The sequence below is a fragment of the Candida jiufengensis genome, assembly GCF_024610255.1.
Source record: "Candida jiufengensis strain CBS 10846 chromosome Unknown scaffold1, whole genome shotgun sequence".
In the NCBI taxonomy this organism is placed as follows: Eukaryota; Fungi; Ascomycota; class Pichiomycetes; order Serinales; family Debaryomycetaceae; genus Lodderomyces; species Lodderomyces jiufengensis.
This window is the reverse complement of record NW_026261562.1, coordinates 2322735-2347153: the sequence shown is the minus strand read 5'-3', so window position 1 is coordinate 2347153 and position 24419 is coordinate 2322735. Positions and strand designations below refer to the sequence as shown.

At 28.6% G+C, this 24419-nt stretch overlaps 13 protein-coding genes across 13 annotated transcripts; 9 read left to right on the top strand and 4 right to left on the bottom strand. All coding sequences in view use genetic code 12, as the record gives it.

The window, feature by feature from the left end:
* Positions 1 to 553: 553 nt before the first annotated feature.
* Positions 554 to 1243, bottom strand: SOD5 (Sod5p; the record flags this gene model as incomplete). Its single annotated transcript, XM_051765509.1, has 1 exon — positions 554 to 1243. One exon carries the CDS (start codon positions 1241 to 1243, stop codon positions 554 to 556), a length of 690 nt encoding a protein of 229 aa, XP_051618816.1.
* A 1290-nt stretch (positions 1244 to 2533) lies between these two features.
* KGF54_004774 (uncharacterized protein) lies at positions 2534 to 2986 on the bottom strand (the record flags this gene model as incomplete). The annotated part of the gene is made up of 1 exon (XM_051765508.1): positions 2534 to 2986. The coding sequence occupies one exon, from the start codon at positions 2984 to 2986 to the stop codon at positions 2534 to 2536; it is 453 nt and encodes a 150-aa protein (XP_051618815.1).
* Positions 2987 to 3160: 174 nt separating this feature from the next.
* Positions 3161 to 4351, top strand: KGF54_004773 (DNA-directed RNA polymerase I subunit; the record flags this gene model as incomplete). The annotated part of the gene is made up of 1 exon (XM_051765507.1): positions 3161 to 4351. The coding sequence occupies one exon, from the start codon at positions 3161 to 3163 to the stop codon at positions 4349 to 4351; it is 1191 nt and encodes a 396-aa protein (XP_051618814.1).
* A 31-nt stretch (positions 4352 to 4382) lies between these two features.
* LIG4 (DNA ligase (ATP)) lies at positions 4383 to 7187 on the bottom strand (the record flags this gene model as incomplete). The annotated part of the gene is made up of 1 exon (XM_051765506.1): positions 4383 to 7187. One exon carries the CDS (start codon positions 7185 to 7187, stop codon positions 4383 to 4385), a length of 2805 nt encoding a protein of 934 aa, XP_051618813.1.
* A 657-nt stretch (positions 7188 to 7844) lies between these two features.
* KGF54_004771 (uncharacterized protein) lies at positions 7845 to 8069 on the top strand (the record flags this gene model as incomplete). The annotated part of the gene is made up of 1 exon (XM_051765505.1): positions 7845 to 8069. The coding sequence occupies one exon, from the start codon at positions 7845 to 7847 to the stop codon at positions 8067 to 8069; it is 225 nt and encodes a 74-aa protein (XP_051618812.1).
* Positions 8070 to 8429: 360 nt separating this feature from the next.
* Positions 8430 to 8903, top strand: INO4 (Ino4p; the record flags this gene model as incomplete). Its single annotated transcript, XM_051765504.1, has 2 exons — positions 8430 to 8579; positions 8643 to 8903. 2 exons carry the CDS (start codon positions 8430 to 8432, stop codon positions 8901 to 8903), a joined length of 411 nt encoding a protein of 136 aa, XP_051618811.1.
* A 260-nt stretch (positions 8904 to 9163) lies between these two features.
* KGF54_004769 (diphthine--ammonia ligase) lies at positions 9164 to 11116 on the bottom strand (the record flags this gene model as incomplete). Its single annotated transcript, XM_051765502.1, has 1 exon — positions 9164 to 11116. One exon carries the CDS (start codon positions 11114 to 11116, stop codon positions 9164 to 9166), a length of 1953 nt encoding a protein of 650 aa, XP_051618810.1.
* A 1437-nt stretch (positions 11117 to 12553) lies between these two features.
* RPS9B (40S ribosomal protein uS4) lies at positions 12554 to 13747 on the top strand (the record flags this gene model as incomplete). Its single annotated transcript, XM_051765501.1, has 2 exons — positions 12554 to 12560; positions 13179 to 13747. 2 exons carry the CDS (start codon positions 12554 to 12556, stop codon positions 13745 to 13747), a joined length of 576 nt encoding a protein of 191 aa, XP_051618809.1.
* A 499-nt stretch (positions 13748 to 14246) lies between these two features.
* RPL21A (60S ribosomal protein eL21) lies at positions 14247 to 15125 on the top strand (the record flags this gene model as incomplete). The annotated part of the gene is made up of 2 exons (XM_051765500.1): positions 14247 to 14257; positions 14654 to 15125. 2 exons carry the CDS (start codon positions 14247 to 14249, stop codon positions 15123 to 15125), a joined length of 483 nt encoding a protein of 160 aa, XP_051618808.1.
* Positions 15126 to 15436: 311 nt separating this feature from the next.
* Positions 15437 to 17521, top strand: KGF54_004766 (uncharacterized protein; the record flags this gene model as incomplete). The annotated part of the gene is made up of 1 exon (XM_051765499.1): positions 15437 to 17521. The coding sequence occupies one exon, from the start codon at positions 15437 to 15439 to the stop codon at positions 17519 to 17521; it is 2085 nt and encodes a 694-aa protein (XP_051618807.1).
* A 236-nt stretch (positions 17522 to 17757) lies between these two features.
* Positions 17758 to 19089, top strand: KGF54_004765 (uncharacterized protein; the record flags this gene model as incomplete). The annotated part of the gene is made up of 1 exon (XM_051765498.1): positions 17758 to 19089. One exon carries the CDS (start codon positions 17758 to 17760, stop codon positions 19087 to 19089), a length of 1332 nt encoding a protein of 443 aa, XP_051618806.1.
* A 242-nt stretch (positions 19090 to 19331) lies between these two features.
* KGF54_004764 (uncharacterized protein) lies at positions 19332 to 20354 on the top strand (the record flags this gene model as incomplete). Its single annotated transcript, XM_051765497.1, has 1 exon — positions 19332 to 20354. The coding sequence occupies one exon, from the start codon at positions 19332 to 19334 to the stop codon at positions 20352 to 20354; it is 1023 nt and encodes a 340-aa protein (XP_051618805.1).
* An 834-nt stretch (positions 20355 to 21188) lies between these two features.
* ATC1 (alpha,alpha-trehalase) lies at positions 21189 to 24362 on the top strand (the record flags this gene model as incomplete). The annotated part of the gene is made up of 1 exon (XM_051765496.1): positions 21189 to 24362. The coding sequence occupies one exon, from the start codon at positions 21189 to 21191 to the stop codon at positions 24360 to 24362; it is 3174 nt and encodes a 1057-aa protein (XP_051618804.1).
* Between the last annotated feature and the right edge of the window lie 57 nt (positions 24363 to 24419).

The window sequence follows — 24419 nt, the reverse complement described above, 5'->3', positions numbered from 1 at the left end:
CCGTTTAACAATAAGTTGCAAAATTGTACTTTTAACGCTTACGTAATATGATTGTTTCAAACAATTTTAACATTAAGCGATTACATAATAATTCTACTGAACTTATCTAATCATAGTAATAAACTTACATAATTAATTATGTCAGCGGTTAAAAATTATATTCTTAATTAATTCCGCTTTATTCACAAATTCTATTTTTAGATTTTTTTCAGTCAAACTTAAAAAGAAAAAATTTACTCCGACCCAAATTTACGAATATAATTAAATGTACATTTACTTATCAAGGTTATTAAAAATTAGTAATTACTCAACTATTTATTGAAATCACTGTATTTAAGCCTTGACAATTTTTAAAAGATTTGACTGATTAGCGTGACTCTTAATAAATTGGTTTCAAAATTTATCAAAGGTTGTAAATGATTCATCATTAAAAAATTTTGATGCGCTTCCTCAAAACTGGAGTTATTCTTTACTTTAGAATCGCTTTTGCTCACTAAAAAAGGAAATTTAGAATTCAAGAATACAGTCTAATACAACATATTCATATATTAATCTAAATTAGCATTGCAGCAACACCAGCAATTGCTCCTACAACTAAACCAGCACCAGTTTCAAATTGTCCATTAGCACCACCAACGACAGTTGAAACAGCAGCAGAAGTTTTTCCACCAACAGAACTTGAAGAAGTTGTGGTACCATTGGTCTTATTGACTGAACTTGATTCAACGCTAAACTCGGTGGTATTTGCACAATTTAATCTTGAATTGTTTTTTGAGTGAATAACAATTGATAAGTCACCAATAAAAGATTTTGATTTTGGATTTAATGAAATATAATCATCAACATATTTTGTTTGATAAGAGAGACCTTGTATATCTTCATGTCTACCTGCTAAATCACCAACTTCTTTACCTTGAGGAGTAGTTGCATTGACTGAACCTAAATAAGGATTTAAATGTAATTTTGTACCTGCACAACTACCATTTGATGGAACTGGAGCTTCATGGATATGATAGGGGAATGGACCTCCTGTCGATGGTAAACCCGAAATATCAACCGAAACTACTACTGATCCATTTTTTGATGGCTCAAAAGAAATGAACCCTGAAATGTTGGAAGTTTTTGTTGCTCTAAAAGTTGCAATATATGAATTTTCACCCTCTGAATCATCTGTAATTGGTGCGTCACCAGCAAGTGCATCAGAGGCTAAAGCCAAAGTTGATAACATTGAGTATGATACCATTATCTTTGTTTGTTGAAGTGATTCTAGGGTACTGATTTCTAAAAAATAGTTTGCAACATTTTTGCAACATCAATTAATGTGGATATTCCATATCTTTTATAAAAACTAAATTCATCAATAAACAATATTTTAGGAATCTAATATAAAATATAAATAACCTAAATTGGAATTACAATACCCGTGTTTGATTTTTTAAATATTTAGATTCAAGTAATTTAATTAGTTGAAATGCAACAAAATTTACCAATTTGTGAGATCTACCAACAATTAGACTGTATACATTATTGTGATTAAGTAAGTGTTCTATTATCCTATTGTTTTTCACTCAACTGATAAATTTTTATAAACTGTACATTGATTTAATGGGGTTCTTTTAACCTCACTAACTGAATGTAATTTATAAATTAAATTCATTTTCAAATATTCGAAATAGTTGTCCTTGCACACAAACCCAATTTATATTGTTTATTTATAATTTCTCCTGAAATAAATTAATTAAGAACAATGCGAACTGCAACCAATATCGGAATAGATCTTTTCATGATTGGATATATTAATTTTTATTATTATTCCTTTTCATATGAACAAAAGTGAGGTTATAAAAATTGTATCAAATGCGGTAATACTTAGGTACGAATGGTATGAAAAATTGCAAATAGTTGATGGTCTAAATTTTCTTGCTTTTCTAGATCTCATGAATATTTGGTTCTAGATTAATATTTTGAACTTAGTAATAAATCTTGTTGATCCTTTAAAAGCACATTTCGAAATTTCTTAAAATACCTATTCTTGAATATTCATAAATTTTGAGAGGAAAGAACAACTATTTATATATTTCAGAATGAATATAAGTTTGATCTAACACAAACGAGTTGTATATATGTGCTCATTTGGTTCAATTTATGGGCGTAAAAATTTGCTCAATCGTTTTCTTAGTTATTTTATTGATGAATGAAACAAATACTTTTATCAAAAACGGGTTAAAATAAAAAAACTTTAATCGTTATACATTTAATAAATGTATATAATACATACTGTATATAAATATTAATAAATTTTTTATCTATTTAATCAGTATTACACAAAATTACAAATTTTAGTTTTTATCAAATTGTACACTACTTACTTTATTAACATTTTTAATTATTATGATTTACCAACTTCATCATAGTAATACGTGAATAATTAATTTTGAATCTAATCTATTATAAATATAGTAGTAAAATGAACATTGGAAAATGAAATGTATTTTTACGAATTCCACCCTGGTTTGTTTGTACAAACTCCACCCTAATTTGATTCGTAATATTTAACCTGAATCCATAAGCTACAACTTGAACATTGTACAATAATATCAAATCCTCCATTATTATCTGAGGTTCCATTTTCAAGATCATCTTCCGATAAAATTAAACTATTAACATGTTCACACCGTGGACAAGATTTCACAAATAATTCATTTTCAAATTCAAATTCATCTAAACTATAAGTGTCTAATCCACCACCATCGATATTATAACCTTTAATTTTACCATCGTTTAAAATCTTTGAATCATATTCTTTTCTATTACAAGGATTTGATAAGGTATTGTAAGCGTCAACTATTACTGGTATTAATTGTGGATTTTTGGGGTTTAAAGTTTTATCTGGATGATTTTCTAGGAGCTTCATTCTGTAGGCCGTTTTTATCTCTTCTAAAGAAGCTGTTGATGATACATCTAATATTTCATAGTATGATTTCATGTCATTATTACTGATTTATAGTCTTGTAATGTTGTTAATGTAAAAAAAATAGTTTCGTCTGTTAGATTAAAATTGAAACTCGCATCTTCGATTCAGTACGATCTCATCTTCATTTTTTTTTTTTTAGTGTTTCGAATTAGTGAATATATTAAACCCATAAAATTAACATCAAAAATGTCAAAATCATCTCATATTAAGGTAACGTCATATACAGACGAACCAGTAGCAGCTGTTGGATCTTTTTTTAATGGTTTATCAGTACCACCTTCAACTAAATTTAATGTATACCAACACAAAAAGAAACAAGATTTTATAATACATGGAGAAAGTGAACATTTAAATTATGATGGAGATTCTCAAAATAATGATAATGATTATGTATTGGCAGTCTATGATCCAAACACCAAATCTGTTGAATTATATAAAACTCCATACTTACCAACGAAAGTATCAGCTAAAAAAAATAGAGTATATAAAGGACCATCAGTAAAATCAGTTGGTTTAAAAAATAATGTACAACGTAATGCATTGGGTGAAGCTTTTGGTACCAAAAAAGCAAAACAAGCAATCACAAACTTGGAGAAGAACAGAATTGATTCAGAAAAATTGCAAGATTTAGAATTAGATATAGTGGATACTGTACAAGAATCTACTGCACCAATAACTACTGAGACACAAACTTTCAGTATAATGCCTAAACCAAATGTTTCAGCTACTAATGTTGAAGATGTGTATCCTATCAAGAAAATCATACCAGAAAAAGATTGGAGTTATATACGTGTACAACCATTATTAACGGATTCAAATCCATTGGAACAATTACCATCACAACCAGAATTTGTTAAATCAAGAATTTCAAGATTAATTGAACAAGAAAATATCGAAAAATTACAAATACTTTATTATGCATCATTACTATTTGGAGTTTATGAAAATAGAAGAGTGTCAAATAAAAGTGCATTATTAACAAGATTACAAAATAAAGTATCAGAATCATTAATTGATGGAATATTAAATAGATTTACAATAAATCGTGCATCTAATTTTGGTAGATCAAAAGATAGAGCATTCACAATTGATCCAAATAATGAAGATAAACTATTATGTTATTTAATTTTACTGCTTTTACATTTATCCAATTTTACAGTTGAACTAAATCCATTAGCAAAAGATTTAAAATTAAAACCAACAAAATTAGTATCACTTTTTAGAGCTGTTGGGGCTACAATTAAAAGTGCAACTGTTGCAGAAGCTGAAGCTTTGGGGATACCGAAAAGTGCTGCTGGTACTTACAAAATTGCAAATTTAAAAGTTCCTTTCAAACTTCCGGAATTAACAAGAAAAGGAAAAAGTTTAAAAAGATAATTTTTGGTGATTATGGATATATATATTGAAGCTATACTAGTTTGTGATCTTGTGGGTCAACTATGCAATTTACATCAATAGATGCTTCAATAAATCCTTCTAACACAGTAAATGGTAATTTATTCATAAATTTACCATCTCTAATTTCCAAATTTTCATCAATTTCTCTATATATTCTTTTAATTCTGAAAAAAGTTTTATCTCTATTTTTAATTTCTTCTACTTTTGGAATAACAATATATCCACAATTGACATAATCTTCAGTAATATTACCACCGAATCTTTGGATTCGTTCTTTCAATACTTGTGTAGATAATGAATCTCCTAAAACAAAAAAATCAACACCTCTGAAAAGATATAACAAAGGTTTATTTGAATGCCACCATTCAAATTCTGATCTCAATTTTTCAAGTTCATACTTTTTTAAAGTAGGGGTATTAATTGTTTTCATTGGTGTATGAATGATGTATGAATCTCCAAATTCATCAACTCTTTGTTGATACATGTCCCAATTTTTAGTAGCAAATACGAAATATGGTTCAATTTGAACAATTCTATTTCTTTTTACACATTCCAATATCCATGAAGGTTTGATTAGATCAATACCTTGTTCAAGATAATTTGATCCAACTGGTAGTTGTATTTCGGTAATTGCAAGAATTTGACGATCAGTGTTTGGATTTAAAGAATGAACAATATGACCACCATATCTTTTAACTAACTCCTTTAGTTTATCTTTGGGTGTAATTGATCCATCAAAATCTTTTTTATCACTCATTATAAGAAATTCAAAATTTGAAAATAAATCCGATTCTATTTTTACTTTCTTCAATTCAATTGGGTTATTAAATGAAGTCATAAGATTAAAATTACGCTTTCTGTTAAGTGCAGTTTGTTTCTTTTCAAGACCTCTGGTATGATCTTTTTTTAATTCTAAATAATCTTGTAATGTTAAACAATCGTCAATCGGTTTATCTTCTCTAATTTGTCTTGTGTATAAATTATGTAAAGTGGTTCCAACAGCATAAGTTAATTCGGGTCTAACATCAATTGATCTTGCTCTGATTTCCAATACTAATGAATCATTGGGATCTATCCAGAATTCTGGAAGTTTTCTACCAAATTTAATAAGTGATTCTGGTGGTCTTTGTTTAGCTAATTCAACCCATTTTCCATTTGTTAATCTTTCAATTGTGCTAAAGTCTGAATGCTTAAATCCATTTCCCGAAGTACAAAAACTATAGTACGAACCATCCTCATTATTTCTCAAACCCATCATGTATGCATTTTTAGCACCGGGGGTTTTACCAATAACAACTAAATCAAGATTTTCACCTAACTCCTCTAAATACTCTGGTTTTACTTTAATCCAATCCGCGTTGCGGTACGAATCTATGAAATATTTTGATTGAAGGTGCTTTAAAACTAAACCTTCTCCTCTTGATTGAACAACTTCTCTAACTGCTCTTTCAATGTCTGCTGAACCTGAACCAATTCGTGTTTCATGAATTTCAAATCTATGAGGAACTGGATTAATAATCTTTTTTAAAATATTTTTCCTGAAAAATAACGGATAATTAGTCAAATCTTTACCATTCAAATATAATATGTCAAATACCAAATAATAAGGATAGCTTTTAATTTGATCGTATTCGTCAATAGTAGTAAATTGGCGGACACCTTCTTGAATCGCCAGCGATTTAAGGGTTCCAAATGGTAAAATTGCTTCTCTTTCATAATCCCAAGCAACCATTTCTCCATCAAGTATTACTGATTTAACATTACTTGCAAATGCATTAGCAAGATATTTAGTTAATCCTCCAACATGAAGTTTCTCTCCATACAAAAAGGAATAATCTTTTAACCTCCTCGTAAAAAATTTGAAGTGATCACCATCTTTATGTAACAACATTCTATCACCATCCATTTTTTCTTCAATATAAAATTTATCTTGTAGATTCCATTCTTTCAATTTAGTCTCGTATACCTCATCCATGGGGATAGTTTTATGTAATTTTTTAACAATTGCATCATAATTTTGATTTAGTCTCGTTGCTAATTGAGGTTTGAATTTGAAACGAGGATGTAATGTTAAATCTTGTTTTGTTAATCTCTTTTCAGGATCCCAAAGACTATTGAATGTCATTTCTAAATTGTTGCAAAGACTAAATAATCTATAAGCATCTGGATGCCAACTATTGAAGAATAATTTTTCTATATTTTGTAGAATCGGTTTTTTTAAAATAAATTGGATAAACCATCTTAATTCTTCTAATCTTAAATGATCAAAAATGGGTTTAAGGACTCTAATTTTTGTTTCTTGCTTATTATCATCTTTTATATCATCTAATGCCTTATTGATATCAGATACTGTATATTCTTCAAACTCAGTTACTTCTCTACGATGTGCAATAATTCTGGAAGCTTGGATTGCCAAATCTCTCAATTTCCTTTCATCCAGTGAAAATCTTTTGGAAGCTTGATATCCTCTATTCCAATTAAAAAGAAATTTATAATCTTCTGACTCCTTTGGAATATTATACATTTTAATAATTAATGTAGCTAAAGTTTTTTCTTGAATGAAATATAATCTACCAGATTTCTCAGGAAATATTAGTTTTGAACTTGGGAACATATTACTACCTATGTGAGTTCTAAATGTATCGATGAATTCATTGATAATTTGAGCTTTCCTTTCTGTCAAAGTTCTAGCTTCACCCAAATTTTCTCTAGATACTCCATAAATTTTATCAAATAATTCTTTTGTAAGAAGTGTTAAAGTTGGTTCAACATTATTTGGAGGCGGTAGTTCAACGCCACCATCAAATGGTGACATATTGAGATTAAATCTTTGATGTGTTATACGTGTTTTAACTTTTTTTAAATTTGGTTGTAAAAATAAACAATATTGCACATAATAAGTTTTAATAAATAAATTTAGTAAGATTTAAGGGGTAATTCTGAAAAGCTTTCAAATACTTAAGGGGTTCAAATATAACTTATAAAAATATTAGTAAACTCTCAAAATTCAAAAACACTTTATCAATAGATCTGAATATTCACTCTACTTCATTAGTACGTGTAAGTCTGTTATTTTTTTGCTTAAGAGATCTAGAATTTGATATCTATGAGTTGTTAGGTGGACATGATTTTAAAAATGTCATTTAAAATCATTAAAACAAATTAGTAAACTTCAAGAGATTTTGACATAGGCTCATGTCAACTAATCTTTTCTCAGTGATTGGTTCATTTGTCAGGGATCCCTTAAATAATTATTTGTTATGCTCTTTATTATAGTTCTTTTGCTGTTGATTGATTTTCAAAAACTTACAAAACAATTAGGAAACAACAAGTTGGTAATCAAATAATACTAATCCAAATATTATATATATAATCCATGAAATGATAACTCAATTTTACAAATGAATTTTGAGTTTTCTTTTGTCACATATATCAACCTAGTTCTCCATATAACTCAGTTCAATTTTAAATCATGCAATTAAAAATTATAATTTTATCATTAATTTCTTCAATTACTTTAGTTTCAGCTGTTTCTAAAAAGGGAACAAATAAAGTTTCAGGTCATCATCATAAGAATGCTACAATTAAAGCAAATGCAACAAGTGCAGGTACAAAATCTCAAGCTGGAGATGCAATCAGAGGAGTAAACATTGCTGGAGCCGTGGCTGCTATTGCTGCTGGTGCTATATTATTATAGGTTGAAATTTAACCGTTTAAGAGAAGGATTAGATAAGATGAAAATTTATTTAAATTGTTATAGTGTTTTGTTGAGTGCTTAAATTATATTTAAATTTATATTTATATTAATATAACAAAATGAAAAGTTACTTTTAGTTATCATTCTATTTGATCATTCTTCATTATTCGCTTCTTTGGCTTCTAAATCAGTCTTTTTTGAAAAAGTCTTACTATCTTGATCGTATATTATAATGTCTGATGAAGTACACGTATTTCTCCAAAGAATATGAAACGTACCATGAATTAAATTACTTTTAAATCAGAAACAGTGAGGACCAACTAATTTACAAATTCATTTACATCACTTCGAGTAGCCTTAATGTCAGCGAATAGTAGCTCTCCCGAAGCAGTATCTACTATCACAGATGAAAACAAACTAGAAGAACCTACGGTTGAAGAGTCACCAAATGCATCAGGTAAACTGAAGAAAAAAACAAAATCATCGACATTATCAGACGAACAGAAGAAAGTATGTATCATTAGAGTTATCAAAAACTTTTTAAAGAAAACCCTTACTGACAAATTCTATTAGGCTCATCATATAGCATCAGAACAAAAAAGAAGAGAAAATATAAGATCAGAATTTGACAAAATAGTATCATTAACTCCAAATTTAACAGAACTGGAGAATAGATCAGAACTAAACATATTGACTAAAAGTGCTGATTATATTGATCAATTGAGAGATGAGAATATTAAATTAATAGAAATGTGTAGATCAAAGGGTATTGAAGTTCCTGATGAACTAATTTATAAAGGTCCTCAAAATGATGGTAGTGATGTTGCTAAATAGAACAAGCTATAAAATAATTGTGATGACGTGTTACGAAAATGGTTTTCAATTCTGTTTGTTTTGTTAGTGGTTTATTGAAAAGTTTTGTTAGATGATATATTTATATTATTAGATATAACGTATTTTAATTAGTCTTAGATTTAAAGTTGAGTTAATTCACCTCTGTTATTTCTAGAAACTAAAGTTGATACTTTATGCTATCATTAATCATTATATATTAGGTGCAGATACATGCGTACTTTTTACAACTTATACACTAGTTAATGCGACTCTTGTCTTATGATTAAAGCGTATTTAAATTGAATACCTTCGTGATTATATAGCGTCCTAACTGGTATATATTCTGCATCAATATCATCAATAACCTCAGTGGTCAACAAAGTGATAAATATTGATTCCGGTAAATCATTTATGAATTGTTTTAAATGGTGTTCATCTGAGGTGAAAATTGAAATGAATCTATATGAGTCCTTTGCAATTGAACATATATTATGATATTCAAATTTGGGTAGACTAGAATCAATTATTTCTTTCTTTGAAGCAAAACTATTATCTGAATTCTCCCTCTTATTGGCAGTTTCTTCATCTTCATCTTCATCGTAATAAGTTTCCAAGTTAAATTCTTCAAAACTAAAACCTCCCCATTCGACATCTGCACCTCTAGGTAATGCTCGTACTTCAGCAATGATTAAATTATTTTTATAATGAGAATCAGAATCACATTTAAGATTAATAAATCGAGCCCAACATTCTCTAATAATTGGAATGTACGCACTATTTGTAACAAAGCAGATTATTGAGGCACTCTTAACAACGCCTACCAAATTTTTAACCCTTGATAAATGTTGTAATGATAACGCAGCATTATATGCAATATTGTTCTCTGAAATATCCATAGTTGCCGGTATTAATGGAATTTGACCTGATAAACTAGCCAATTTGTACTTAGATTGTAGATCCACTATACTTTGAGAATATGGACCAATATTTTGAGGTCCCCAATACGATCTTGATCTTATGTGAATTCCTGTTTTAGAATGTGTAATTTTTGGAACGATGCATGAAATTTGAACGGTCGTTGATATATCAGTCTCCACACAAATTCTTGAAGGTGGTAAATATATGTTTGTGAAAAAAGTGGAATAAATTTTGTTCATTCGAGCGAATAATGACATATCTGATAATAGGACATTTACATGCTGTACATCATTGAATGTTAAATCAAAATCTTTTAGAATTGCCAGCAATTGTTCAAAAATTTCTCTTGTTTGGTCTTCAATAGTCTCGGCGTTTGAAGTTAGATTTGAAATGAAAATTTTGCTTGATGTGGTTGTAATTTTGAGGTTGGGTATGTGACTTGAATTGAAATGTGATACACTTTGAGCTGAGACGTCTTCGTGTAATGACTCGGTTTGTGCTATTGACAATAAGTCTGTATCCAATAATGGTGGCGGTTGTACTAATGTTAATCGTGACTGATCTTTATCAACTAATTCAACTTTCAATTTTAAATAAAATACATCATTAGAATGAGTGATTACTTCTTGATCCACAATCTGTAGTTTTTTCTTTTTGAAAAAAGGACAGTCTAATACAATTGTTTCAAATTCTCCTCCCTCTCCACATATATGAACATCATACATCTGATTCAACTTTAATAAATGAGGATACATTTCTTTCAAAGATTTTCCCAAATGTTTTGCATTTAATCCAATTGCTGCAACTTTTATCAATCTCGCATCTAATCCATTATTACACATTTCAAGCATTAAATCATTTTGATTTCTTTGCCATAAATAAGTTAATGAAGTTAAATTTAATCTACCACAAATATTTTCAACTCTTGTTCTTTGATAATGAGATAAAATAGCTCCACAACTAACTGCCTCTATACTTGGATGACAGTCTTTAATAGTCGAGATTAATTGATACAAATCCTCAATTTCATCATTTTCAGTATACAGATATTCTAATTCTTGATTTGATGAAGAACCGGTAATTGGTTGTTTGTATAATGGTACCTCTAAAATTTGACTATAATAATCTATAATATCATGACCAACGGTTTGAAACATAAAAGAATCAATCTCATCTTTATTCGTGTCATTTGGATATAAATTACCAATTGCAATTAATTCATGTCCTTGGGATAAACAATGATATATATTATAAAATGAATCTTTACCTCCTGATATTAATGCTATAAACTTCATTAACTTGTTTTTACATGAAGTTTAATGAAAACGATAGTGAAAATGATAGTTGAATATGATATTCTGAGGTGTTGTCTCTCAAATTGATGATGTATTTAAATTTGAATCTGATTGAATTACTGAAAAATTTCATATATCAATAATTAATATTATTATTTAATACTCTTCGTCGTGTAATTATTAATTTATATAAATTTTAACTAGTTAAAAAAGCTAGGTTCTAACTTTTAATTAAAATAAAAGTTCATAACTTTTAAACCCATAATTATTATGATGAATTTATTCATCAAAACATCAACTTCTAGTTCGTTATTCTTGTTTATTGAAAAGTTTTCCATCATTCTTTTTTTTGTTTCATATCGAAATCTAGATTTATTGTCTAAATATGACTACCAAAGCCTACAATGATAAATTATTTCTTTAAAAATTAACAATTTTAATGTGGATACCAACTTGTGCCACCTGCTGGTTCTATCAACCGATATTTGTATTTACTTGTGCTTGTTTTATCGCTATCATTTCAATTACATTAACATATTACATATTGTTCGTTTATTATAAAGAAAATATTGAACTGAGAGAAGTAATAGAGTCAATTGATGAGAAACATAGTCCAGAAACAATTTAAGAGATTAAGATCATTTAGAATTCCTGCTTTTTTAAATCAAAACACGAGTTTTTTTGAGTAGAGACGTCTGTTGCTTGTTAGTGTGTAATTTTAATTTAAATATAGTCTTTACAAGTGAGAATATGAACTGATTACTTTACCATGAATTTGTAGTATGGACTGGAATTGGTTTAAGAAAATTAAACTCTCTCTCTTAGCTAAATAACTTGCTAATGGATGTAATAAGATTAATCCTTTGGAAGCTCTGTATCATGAACGATATTTTGTTAGTTTCGTGGTCTAGAGCAATTTTCATACGTTTTGCAACCAATTTTGCACAAATCAAATGAAGAACCACTTTTCATCTCTAAAATTGAAAAATGCAGTTGTAACCAAACTCGAAACGACCAAGAATATAAAACTCGAGATTTTCACTTAAATTGAATAGTTTGAGTGAAATAGATACGAAATGTGGTAAAACAAAAGCTCAAATTGAGATGTTAACTAGCGAAGGCATACCGTTTCTGCTCTTCCACTTCTCAGAGGTCAGTCAAATAAGTAACCTATCAATGTGAGAGACTAAACCTGTAATTGTATTTGTGGAATCATACTACTTGGTGTTTGATATTTAGCTATATAAGTTTACTTTAAGTTCGAAAAAGAGAGCTACCATACAAACAATAGTTTTTTTCATGTACCTGTATATAACTCCATCTAATAATTTTTTTTCACTTTACAAATTTTTCAGTTTTGATTTTCTCAAAGTAATTTTTATTTTCACTTTTACTCTTCTTTTACATTCATCTAACAACTACATCAACTGATTCAATATGCCACGTATGTTCCAATATATCATTTACATTATACTAATTACATTTATCAAAAGCTAGTTGGCTTAATGATAGCAACCTTTATATGAACGATTTCAGAACTATCGAAGATGTTAAATTTTGATTTTATCAATTTTTTTTTATTCTGAAGATGGTGCTTACTGGTCGTTGAGGTTCGGGTCCTCCTTTCTTTGATTAAATTTACAATCTGAGAATGCCAAAAACCTTTAAATTTGATTATGTTTCTGAATTCCCGACACTTCAGTTACAGAAAGAACATTATGAATAAATTTTTTTTTAAAAGTTTATTGTTCAAATTCAGGAATTTTTTGTCATAAGTTCATTCGATTATACAATAAAGACACTGTTGAATTTGTATTCAATCATCTAACGAACTTGTGTTCAGGTTTATGATTGTTACAACTTTTCAGGTATAATTAAAAATATTTTGATGACATTCAATTTTCCGATTTGAATCAAATAATGGTTAAAGGTTTTGTAATTGCATTTTTTTGATTCAGTTTTTCATTGAGAGTGTAGGATCCCTCATTAACCGACTCTTTTGACCTTGAAATTTACTAGTTGATATAATTTTGAACTTTGATTCTAACTTTATGTTTTAAAGGTGCTCCAAGAACTTACTCAAAAACCTACTCCACTCCAGCTAGACCATACGAATCAGCTCGTTTAGATGCTGAATTAAAATTAGCTGGTGAATACGGTTTAAAGAATAAAAGAGAAATTTACAGAATTGGTTTCCAATTATCAAAAATTAGAAGAGCTGCTCGTGATTTATTAACCAGAGATGAAAAAGATACCAAAAGATTATTTGAAGGTAATGCTTTAATTAGAAGATTAGTTAGAGTTGGTGTTTTATCAGAAGATAAAATGAAATTAGATTATGTCTTAGCTTTAAGAATTGAAGATTTCTTGGAAAGAAGATTACAAACTCAAGTTTTCAAATTAGGTTTAGCTAGATCAATCCATCATGCTAGAGTTTTAATCTCACAAAGACACATTGCTGTTGGTAGACAAATTGTTAATGTTCCATCATTCACTGTTAGATTAGATTCACAAAAACATATTGATTTTGCTCCAACTTCCCCATACGGTGGTGGAAGACCAGGTAGAAATAAGAGAAAATCACAAAAGAAAAACTCAGAAGAAGGTGGTGATGCTGAAGAAGAAGAATAAATTAGCTGATCAATTATTTACTATTATTATCCATTTTCATTCATACATTCTTCTTTGGTTTTTTTAATAAAAATTTTTACATGTAAATTAATAGGAGTATATATTCCATATAAATATACCAAGTATACATATAATTGGGTTCATATCAGCACGTTCTCTCATATTTGCATCCAATCTTTGACTATTTCATGAGGTGTTTCAAGTTGTAAATTGGATGCAAACTTCCACGTGTGAATACACATTGTTAGGGCTATAAACATTTTGATGGCCTAAATAGCTACCAAATTACACTAATGCACAAAATACATATTATCGTATTAAATCTGTCGCGCTCTGTACTAAATTAGTACAAAGTAAATTTACTTACTAAATTTTGTTACACTTTCTCTCTCTCTCTCTCTCTCTCTCTCTCTCCTTGTAATAGTGAAAAATTATTTGAAATTTTTTTTTTAGAATTTTTACCAATACATTAACAACAACTTAATATCAATATACAAAAATGGGTAAATCGTATGTGAGATAAAATATAACGTTCAAAATGGATAGTATGAGTAGAAGATTTGTCATTAAGACTATTTCCAATATTTCACATTGAAAGAGTTAATTTGAATCAATCTTTAAAGAGTCATTGAAAAGCACCATCACAAAAGAAGAAAAATATTATCTACAAACTCCAAAACATGTTCGATTTATCATTATTAATTAGCTACGCAATTATTTTAGAATCATCACCACCTGTTGAATCATTTCCAAGAAGGAGTTGTTATTTATCAAGACGAAAATTTTAAATTTAAATTGTCAATATCATCATTTCAAAGAAAACACATATAAGATTCATACTCATAGTACTTCCATAAAATAATACATAAGCGTCTTAGAGTATTCATATACTAACTTTCTTTATAGTCGTGGTTACAGATCAGGTACTAGATACGCTTTCCAAAGGGATTTTAAAAAACATGGTGCTATTCCATTATCAACCTACTTAAAAGTTTACAAAGTTGGTGATATTGTTGATATAAAAGCCAATGGTTCAATTCAAAAAGGTATGCCACACAAATACTACCACGGTAAAACTGGTATTGTTTACAATGTTACCAAATCATCAGTTGGTGTCATCATTAACAAAGTTGTTGGAAACAGATATATTGAAAAAAGAGTTAACTTAAGAGTTGAACATGTTAAACATTCAGCTTGTCGTCAAGAATTTTTGAATAGAGTTAAATCAAACGCTGCTAAAAAAAGAGAAGCTAAAGCAAATGGTGAACACGTTAACTTAAAAAGAGCTGCTGCTAAACCAAGAGAAGCTAGAGTTGTTGTTGCTACTGAAAACATTCCTCAAACCTTAGCTCCAGTTCCATACGAAACTTTCATTTAAATTCATTTATTCTACCATCATTTACAAGAATATTTCACCCACAAAACAGCTGTTTCATTTATTTGTTTATATTTTTCTTTACAGTATAAATTAATGCACAATTAAAACGAAGAAGATAGATTAAAGAGACTCGTAGTTGAATCATCAGCTCTTTTAGTACTAATCCCGATTGTTTGTGCGTCAGTATGATTCCAGCTCGACTCTGTCTCTTACTTTTACCCTTTGATCGAGAAATCAAAATATGTAACTGTCAAAAAAATATATGCATACTAAATGAAAATCATCAAATTATTTGAATTACTATAAAGGTTATGTCTTCTAGAGCTCAATCGGAACCTAATCATAACGAATCTAAGTCAAATGTATTTGAAAAGGCCCTACAGACATGGAGCGAAATAGATTTACAGTCCTTACAGAAAAAATTGGACGAACAGGGGTTGGAAATTAAAGAATCTCAAAAATCAAGTTTAATCAGTAGAAAGAATTTAGCTTCAAAAACAAAAGAGTTCAGAAAATTGGAGGATTCTGAGAAATTGGAACAATTTAAAACTTTACTAAAACTATATCAGAATGAAATTGACTCGTTAACAAACAAGAATAAGAATGTTGAAAATTACTTTTTTGGTACCTACAGAGTACTATCAGAGGCTCCTGATCCAAAACCTTTGTTGGAAATGTCATTGGACTCAGTAATGGAAAGCAAGGATATGATAAATTTGAGAACAGAAGTTGGAGCTTTGCAAGAAGAATTATCAAAGAAAGCAGATTATGATCAATTGAAACAAAGACTACTACTGAATGAACAAAAATCAGCAGAATTATTAAGTACAAAGTTAAAAGCAAAAGAAGCCGAGATGAAATCAATAATAGAGGAAAAAGAAAGTAATTGGCAACAAAAGGAGAAGCAATTTGAGGATCAATTGAGTACTGCTCAAAAGCAAATTGAAGAAATGAGAGCTTCAAAAGAAGTGACTGAATTGCAATTGGATAATCAAAACAAAGGTCAATCTAATAATTATGAAAATGGATCAGCATCATTGATGGCAGAATTGGATATGGTCAGAAGAGATTCAGAACTGTCAAAAAAGAGAATTTTTGAGTTGGAGAAAAGAAATGAAGAGTTAAGAAGAGAAATATCAAAATCAAAAACTGATAACAGCGTAGATATTGTCAAAAATGAATGTGAAAAGAAAGTCAATGAAATGGAAAGTGAAAATATATTACTTGTCGCTAATGTTGACCAATTAAGAAAACAAATTTCGGAAAGTTCAAAATTACATGACTCTAGATTAGAGATAATGAGTAGAGAGAATTCTCAAATGAATCAAGAGATTGCAAATTTAAAATCCAAATTACATAAAACTTCAGATTATGAAGAAATTAAACATGAATTGCATTTATTAAGACAAATAGAGTTTGGACATGAAGAAGAAGAAGGAAGTGAAGCTGATGATAAAAATGTAAAGATCGACTCAATAGTGATAGAGAGAAATAAAGCCATGACTCAAGAACTAGCCAATTATAGGTCACAACATCAAGATTTCTATACAAAAATCGATAACCTTGAACAACAATTAAGCTCGTCAAATCAGATGATCAGTTCATTAAAAGATTTAAACACGAAATTAGAGAACGATTTAGCTGAATTGCAAGACTCAAACCAGGGGTTTAATGATAATTCAAGTTTAATATCTGGAATAAGTAGGTTGGCAAGACCTACAAATATAAGAAATGGAAGTATAGTTTCAGGAATATCAGGTGAAAGAGGAAGTATAAGCGGTTTAGATGATACATCATCTATTTTACCAATTATAACAAAACAAAGAGATAGATTTAGGGAAAAAAATAATGAATTGGAAGAAGAATTAAGAAAACAAATTAATCAAATAAATGATATGAAAAGACAAATAAATTCATTAAAACAAGATAATGAAGAATTATATGAACGTGGTAGATATTTGCAATCATTTCAAACACCAGGTACTAAAAATATCACTACAACATCATCGGGAAGAAAATTTTTAAACCCCAAACCAAACAATTATGACTTGGAGAATAATAATCAATCAAACTATCAAAGAAACTATGAAAATAAATTACATCCAATTGAACAATTTAGAATTAAAGAACAAGAAAGAATAAATTCAAGATTATCACCATTAGAAAGATTATTTATATCAATAACAAGAGCTGTTTTAGCTACAAGAACTACAAGAATGGTTTTTTTTGCTTACTGTTTAGGTTTACATATTGTCGTTATGTTTATGACTATATATGCTATGAATATTCATACATCATTGATACCTGAAGTTGGTTTAAATTCAAGTACTGGTGGAATAGCTTCAAATCAAGTAGGCTCTCCTGGATCGGTTCGAAAAATTCAAGATCCATCATGATTATTCATAAATAGTAAGCATAGTCAAATAAAAAAACTAAATTTGGATAATTTTGATTAAATTTAGTTCTACTCTATGAATTATTTAAGTCTATATATTAATTTTTTTATTGTCACAAGATTGGCACACAAAATCAGATTTTAATCAAATTAATTTTATAATTTTTTTGCAACACTTTTTTTGAAAACATAACCACCTTCCATCATTATACTTCTTCAAATTAGCACGTTTCCAATATGATGTTAAGAAAAAGAAGAGAAAAGAATATCTTGCATGATAGTATAGTTGGGGTGCAAGATTATAGTGCTATTCCTGCTACTAATTTAGGATTTTTATCTGGTTATAATCTTGGTTTAGATTCAGGTAAAGAAATGTATTCAACATATGATGTATTCAGAGCTCATTTTCATAAAATTGTTTTAAATTATATTACTTTTTATTATTTCATTTTTTTCAATCTTCATGAAACTGTTATAAACTCAGTTGAATTAGTAAGAATTTTCTTTTTAGATTTTAAATACAAAATTCATGATTATAAAAAATTACCTAACCAACGTTATTTTCAAAATTTACTTACTGAGGTTATATATTATTGGGAATTGGTTTGGTCAATTCCTACTTTATTATGGAAAGTTATTGATCCAAGATCTGGTACACCTGCCGGTTTAAAAAACTGTTTACTTCATATTCCTAAAACAAATACCCCTTCATCGATTGGTTTAATTTTACATAGTGATAATTTGATGATAGAACCACCACCTGAAATTCCTCAACCTTATTTAGATTCTGATAGAAATATCAAAATTCCAGATAGAAAAAAAATTCAGTATTCACTAGCTATAAGAAATGAATATTTTACTCAACTCAAATCACATAATGCAGCAGAAAGGGTTAGGTTATTAAGAGAAATTGGTAAATTTATTACTTGGAGTTGTTTAGTTCCAAGTATTCAAAATGTTTCAATTTATGAAAAATCAGCTAAATGTTGGGAAGGTGAATCAAATTTTTTAGATGCTATCAAGAATGCAATTTTAATTGAATTAATTGCAGTTAAAAATACTTTTAATCCAGAAGAATTGAAAAAATTTAAAGAATCTTTACCTAAAATTGTTTTGGTAAATAAATTTACAAAATTAAAGTATGTTGTTCATGAAGAAGATTTTATGCCAAATAATCCAAATGAAGAAGTTACTGTTGCAGATATAATCAGTGGGTATGAAAATCAAAGAACATTATTTGTCAATGTTTGTGATAGAAGAATTCGTGAAATTAGTTACAATCTTTTAACAAATAAACTAGACTTAAAGCCAGAAGATGAAATATTTGACATTGAATTTCCAACAACTCCTGAATTGATTATTGGTGCTAAACATGATCGTGGTATTATGAATACATTAGAGGGTTTTGCTTGTATTGATGAAAATTATAGACATCAAAATTCTCAAACTGTTGTTTATTTTTCACATCTTAGATTTGGTTTTAAATTTTTTTCAAGAAGTTTATATCATTATGTTTTAGAACATCCGTTTAAATCTCCAGTAGATGAAACAGCTCAAGTTACTGGCTAATATTATGGGGCTAAATTATTGTTCATCTTTTTTCTGTTGTTTCATATTTACATATCTCGCTTGGTGTTACCATTTTAAAATTTATTGCTGTCTTTTGCTTTCTAACTGTTAAATAAAAACTTTAATATATTCTCTCTCTATATCTAAGTACTATTATTATTATAATTCTGATAACAAGATATAAAGGTACATCAATCAACTACTTAATCCACACACACAATCTTCACCAACTGGTTATAACTATGAAACAATGTCTAGGAAGGTTGTATAGCATTTATCTTAGAACAACATCTTTCTACAATTCAGCTAGTCATTTTAATAAACATATATCACATCACAAGACACCAATACGACCGTTTACAAATCAATCGAGATTATATCAAGAACTAATTAGAGGGAAATCACCACAAGTACCAAGTGATAATACGCAAAACAAGCTTCTGAGCGCACAAACTAATCAAAGTACAACAGATCCTCCAAAACCAAAAGAAATTACTTATTTACAAAATATACATAATCAATTGAATGACCAAATTAAACCAGGTGATGCTAAAGTTTTACCAGAAGGAACAAGTAAAGATGAATTTTTAACAGAAATTTTTGATAATTTAGAACCATATATTGATACGTACAAAATTTTCACAAGATTGAAATTAGCAGGATTTACAGATGCACAAAGTGATCAAATTATTCATCTATTAATATTCCAATTGAATTCAAAATTATCGAAATTGTCAACAATTTATGCACAAAAATATGAATTAGAAAGTGAACAATATCTATTTGAAAGTGCACAACAGGAAATTAGAGTTGATATAACAAGAAGTAGGGAGCAACATATAAATGAATTAATTTCATTAGTCAACATTCTAGAAAGAGATTTTAATATAATATCAGATGAATTAAATAATGATTATCTCAGATTGAAGAATGATTCACAAGTTGCAATAAGTGAGCAAAAATCAGATAATACTTTAAATGTTAAAAAACTATTTTTAAGAATTCAAGAGACAAATCATAAAATTACAACAGAATTAGATTCTTCAATAAGGTCAGAAATTGAAAGTTTAAGATGGTATTTATCAAGATGGGGTTTAATTACTTTATTAGTTTCATTATTTTTGGCAACTTTGATATTCTTTGGTAAAAAATTTAAAAATGAAAAAGATGAAGCTAAAAAGGAATTTGTACCATTAGTAATTCGTGAACCAAGTGAATATGATGAAGATGATTATCATACTGATTTAGACAAAGATGAAGTATAGAATTTAATTTAATGAAATAATAATGATTTTATAAATGTAAATGATAATCTGAGTAATGTTCATGTCACATACTTATAAATCTAATTCCAATTATATCTATATGATAAATAAACATCAATTTCTCCGATTTTAATTTGTTATTTTTCCGTACTCTTCTTGGACTTCTTTTGAAAGTCGTTTCATTTAAATATCACAAATTATTTTTTTAAATTCAGGTACACAATATCTTTTGACATTTTAACACAAAATGTTGAACTATTAGTAGATAATAGCAATCTTAGTTCTTCAACACAAACTCTATTTCCAATCTTTGTGGGGGGTCACTCCAACGGTTCATAACTCAACAAACTCTCTTAGACCTTAATTATACAACTGTTCTTCTTTCGTTAACTTTTTGACTAAATTTGTAAAAAAGACATTTACTCTCTCTACTTTACATAATTATGCAGAGATTTGAATTACTAGAAAATTATAAAAATTATTAATCTACTTTTTAGATATTGTTTCTTTTTTTTAACAACCATCAACAAATTTTTTTTTCAAATTTTCTTGATCTAAAATGAGATCTTTGAGTTGCCTAATTTAAACCAATTGAATTAATTAAATTATATAAAAATTTATTTGATTAAAATTAAATTTGACTGTTTTTTACCGAACTCATACAATTTAAAAGTACAATTGCTAAATTCATATTAACTTCACTTACATTATTTCAACTACTTCACTCCACTTTTTTCACAATTTTAGACTATTGTTTCATAGTGTCATTTCACATTCCTACATATCCACTCGTTTTTAGACTTTCCCATTCACATATATATATGTTAAAATATTATGATAATAGGCAAGAATGTGATGAATAATTATCAAGACGAACATCATAATTTAATTCAACAATTTTTAAAGAATAAAAGTCTATTTATATTAATGACAATAATTGCAAATTTAATATTATTTTATAGTATACATTTATTAAATACTAAATTTTGTGAAGCATTTCCTTCAGTTATTTCAAAAACTGAGAAAATTCAAATTCATTCAGATAATGATAACAATAATTTACGAGATCTTGTTAATAGTTTTGAAAATAAACAAATTTTTAGTCAATTAAAATATTCAGAAAATGCATTTTACGATAAAGATTTAAATGTTGTTGGGACTATAAAATTTCCTGAAGCTAATCAATATCAGAAACAACCTTATGTTGCGAATGGTTACATTGGAAGTAGAATACCAAATTTAGGTCAAGGTTTTACTTATGATCAATTAGGTCCAGGTTCTAATGAGGATGATTTATATAATGGCTGGCCATTATTTGATAAAAGATATGCAGGTGCTTTCATCGCTGGGTTTTATGATCTTCAAGAAAATACAACAGGTACGAATTTCCCAGAACTTTTACAAAATGGATACGAAAGTATAATATCAGCTATACCGCAATGGACAACTTTAAAATTATTAATTGAACATGAAGGGAAAAATTATACATTAGATCCAACTCAACAACAGCATAATATTACAAATTATGTACAAAATATGTCTTTATCGAATGGTATAGTGACTACTCAATTCACTTGGCTTGATTCGTTGGATGTGAAATATACAGTGTTAGCTCATAGAACAGAGATCAATCTTGGTTATATTGATGTTGCTATTCAAAATAGATTAAATGAATCAGTTTCAGTGATGGTTATAGATGAACTAGATTTTGACTCAGCTCAACGTTGTGAATTAGATACAATTGGTCATGATGATTCTGGAATTTATGTAACGTTTCTGCCAATAAATTTGGATTATGTTCATGGTGCTATCTATTCAACATTGCATACTAACAGTCTCAAAAAGACTGATAAAAAGGCGCAACAAATGACTACATTACAAATAGAACCGTTAGATTATACTCATGTATCTAAAACAGTTGGTATTGTTTCTTCTGATTTAGGAGTTGGAGATGTATTATCATTTGCTAAGAATGTCTCACAAAGAGATCCATCTGATATTATAAACTCACATATAAGTGGTTGGGAAGAAAAATTAGGTGAATATCCATTAATTGAAATACCGTCTGATCCTTTATTAAATCTTGGTGCTAAAGCATCTATTTATCATCTATTAGCTAACTCTAGACCAAACGCTCAAGGTTTAACTGGAGCTTTAGGTGTTGGTGGACTTAGTTCTGATAGTTATGGTGGTATGGTATTTTGGGATACAGATCTTTGGATGTTTAGAGCTATACTACCATTAAACCCAACTCATGCTAGAAGTATAGTGAATTATAGAATGCATACAAGAGAACAAGCAATAAAAAATGTTCCACAAGGTTATGAAGGTGCTGTATACCCATGGACAAGTGGTAGATTTGGAAATTGTACGGCTACAGGACCTTGTTTGAACTATGAATATCATATTAATACAAACATAGCAATGGCTGCATGGCAATTGTATCTTAGTGGCGCTGCTGATGACAACTATTTGAGAGAGGTGGCCTTTCCAATAGTAAATGATGCTGCTAAATTCTTTTCAAGTTATGTTACTAAATACAATGATACTTTTGACAAGTATGTTACATATAATCTTACTGATCCAGATGAATATGCTAATCATGTTGATAATGGTGCTTATACAAATTCTGGAATTGCATTATTGATGGATTGGATAAATTCAATGGCTGATCATCTAGGGGAGGAAGTACCCAACACTTATAGAGATATATCGAACAAAATGTTTTTACCAACTGCTAACAACTCACAAAATATAACTTTAGAATATTCAGGCATGAACTCGTCAGTTGGTATTAAACAAGCAGATGTAATTATGCTTACTTACCCGTTAGGTAATAATCTTATTAATACAGATCAAGCATATATAAATATGGAATTTTATTCACAAAAACAAGTAAGTTATGGACCAGCAATGACTTTTTCAATTTTTTCAATAGTTGCATCAAATTTAGCAGAGACTGGATGTGCATCACAATCTTATTTACATAAAGCTATTCAACCATATTTAAGAGGTCCTTTTGCCCAATTTTCAGAACAAAATAACGATAATTATACTGAGAATGGTGGAACTCATCCTGCTTTTCCATTTTTAACTGCTCACGGCGGTTTTTTACAAGCTCTTATGCAAGGGCTAACCGGGATGAGACATACTTTTGAAGTCAATAATCGTAAAATTTCAAGAGTTTTGCATTTTGATCCTATTTCTATACCTTGTTTGGGAGAGGGGATACAATATAATTCAATTCATTACGACAATCATACTTTATCATTCAACTTAACATCTACTGATTTTACAATTAAGAACAATGGGAAGATTGATAATAATGCAAATGATTTTATAACAATTTCATTAGCTGCTAGAAATCCTAAGTCAGGAAAATTTAAATTGAAAGATAATGAGTCAGTCACTTTACCTTTATTCAAACCATCAAATAGTTTCCCAGATAGTATATCTGAATGTGGTGATGCTACTTTCTACAATATCACAGAAGGAGCTCCCGGTGATTCATCATTTTCAATTAATGACGGAGATAATACAACTCGTTGGCAAGTAAGATATAATGATACAGTAGGTAAAGTACTAATTGATTTACATTCCATCAAGAATATTTCAAGCGTTGTTTTAAACTGGGGAGATAAACCTCCAAAATCAATGAAATTGTTGAAATATATTGGTTCAAAATTTAATTCAGTTACTGACTTTTTATCAAAAGTTGATTTTGGTAATAAGTTATATAAAAACTATAAATTTGCAAATCCAGAAGATAAATTATATAATCAAAGTGAATTATTTGAAGAGATTCATTCAAATGATGTTGAAATTAGTGAACCATTTTCTGAATCAGAATATCAAGAAGTATTAGTACCCACAAGGCATAATGTAACTATATTAGATTTAAAAATTGAAAGTAGATTTTTACTTTTGGAAGTTGAAAAAATTCATAATACTATTCCTATTGAAGATGATTATGGTGGTGCAAAATTAGCGGAAATTGTTTTTTATTAAAAAACCATAGAGTTTTTAGACATTTTTTATATTAATTTATTTATTACTATTATTTAG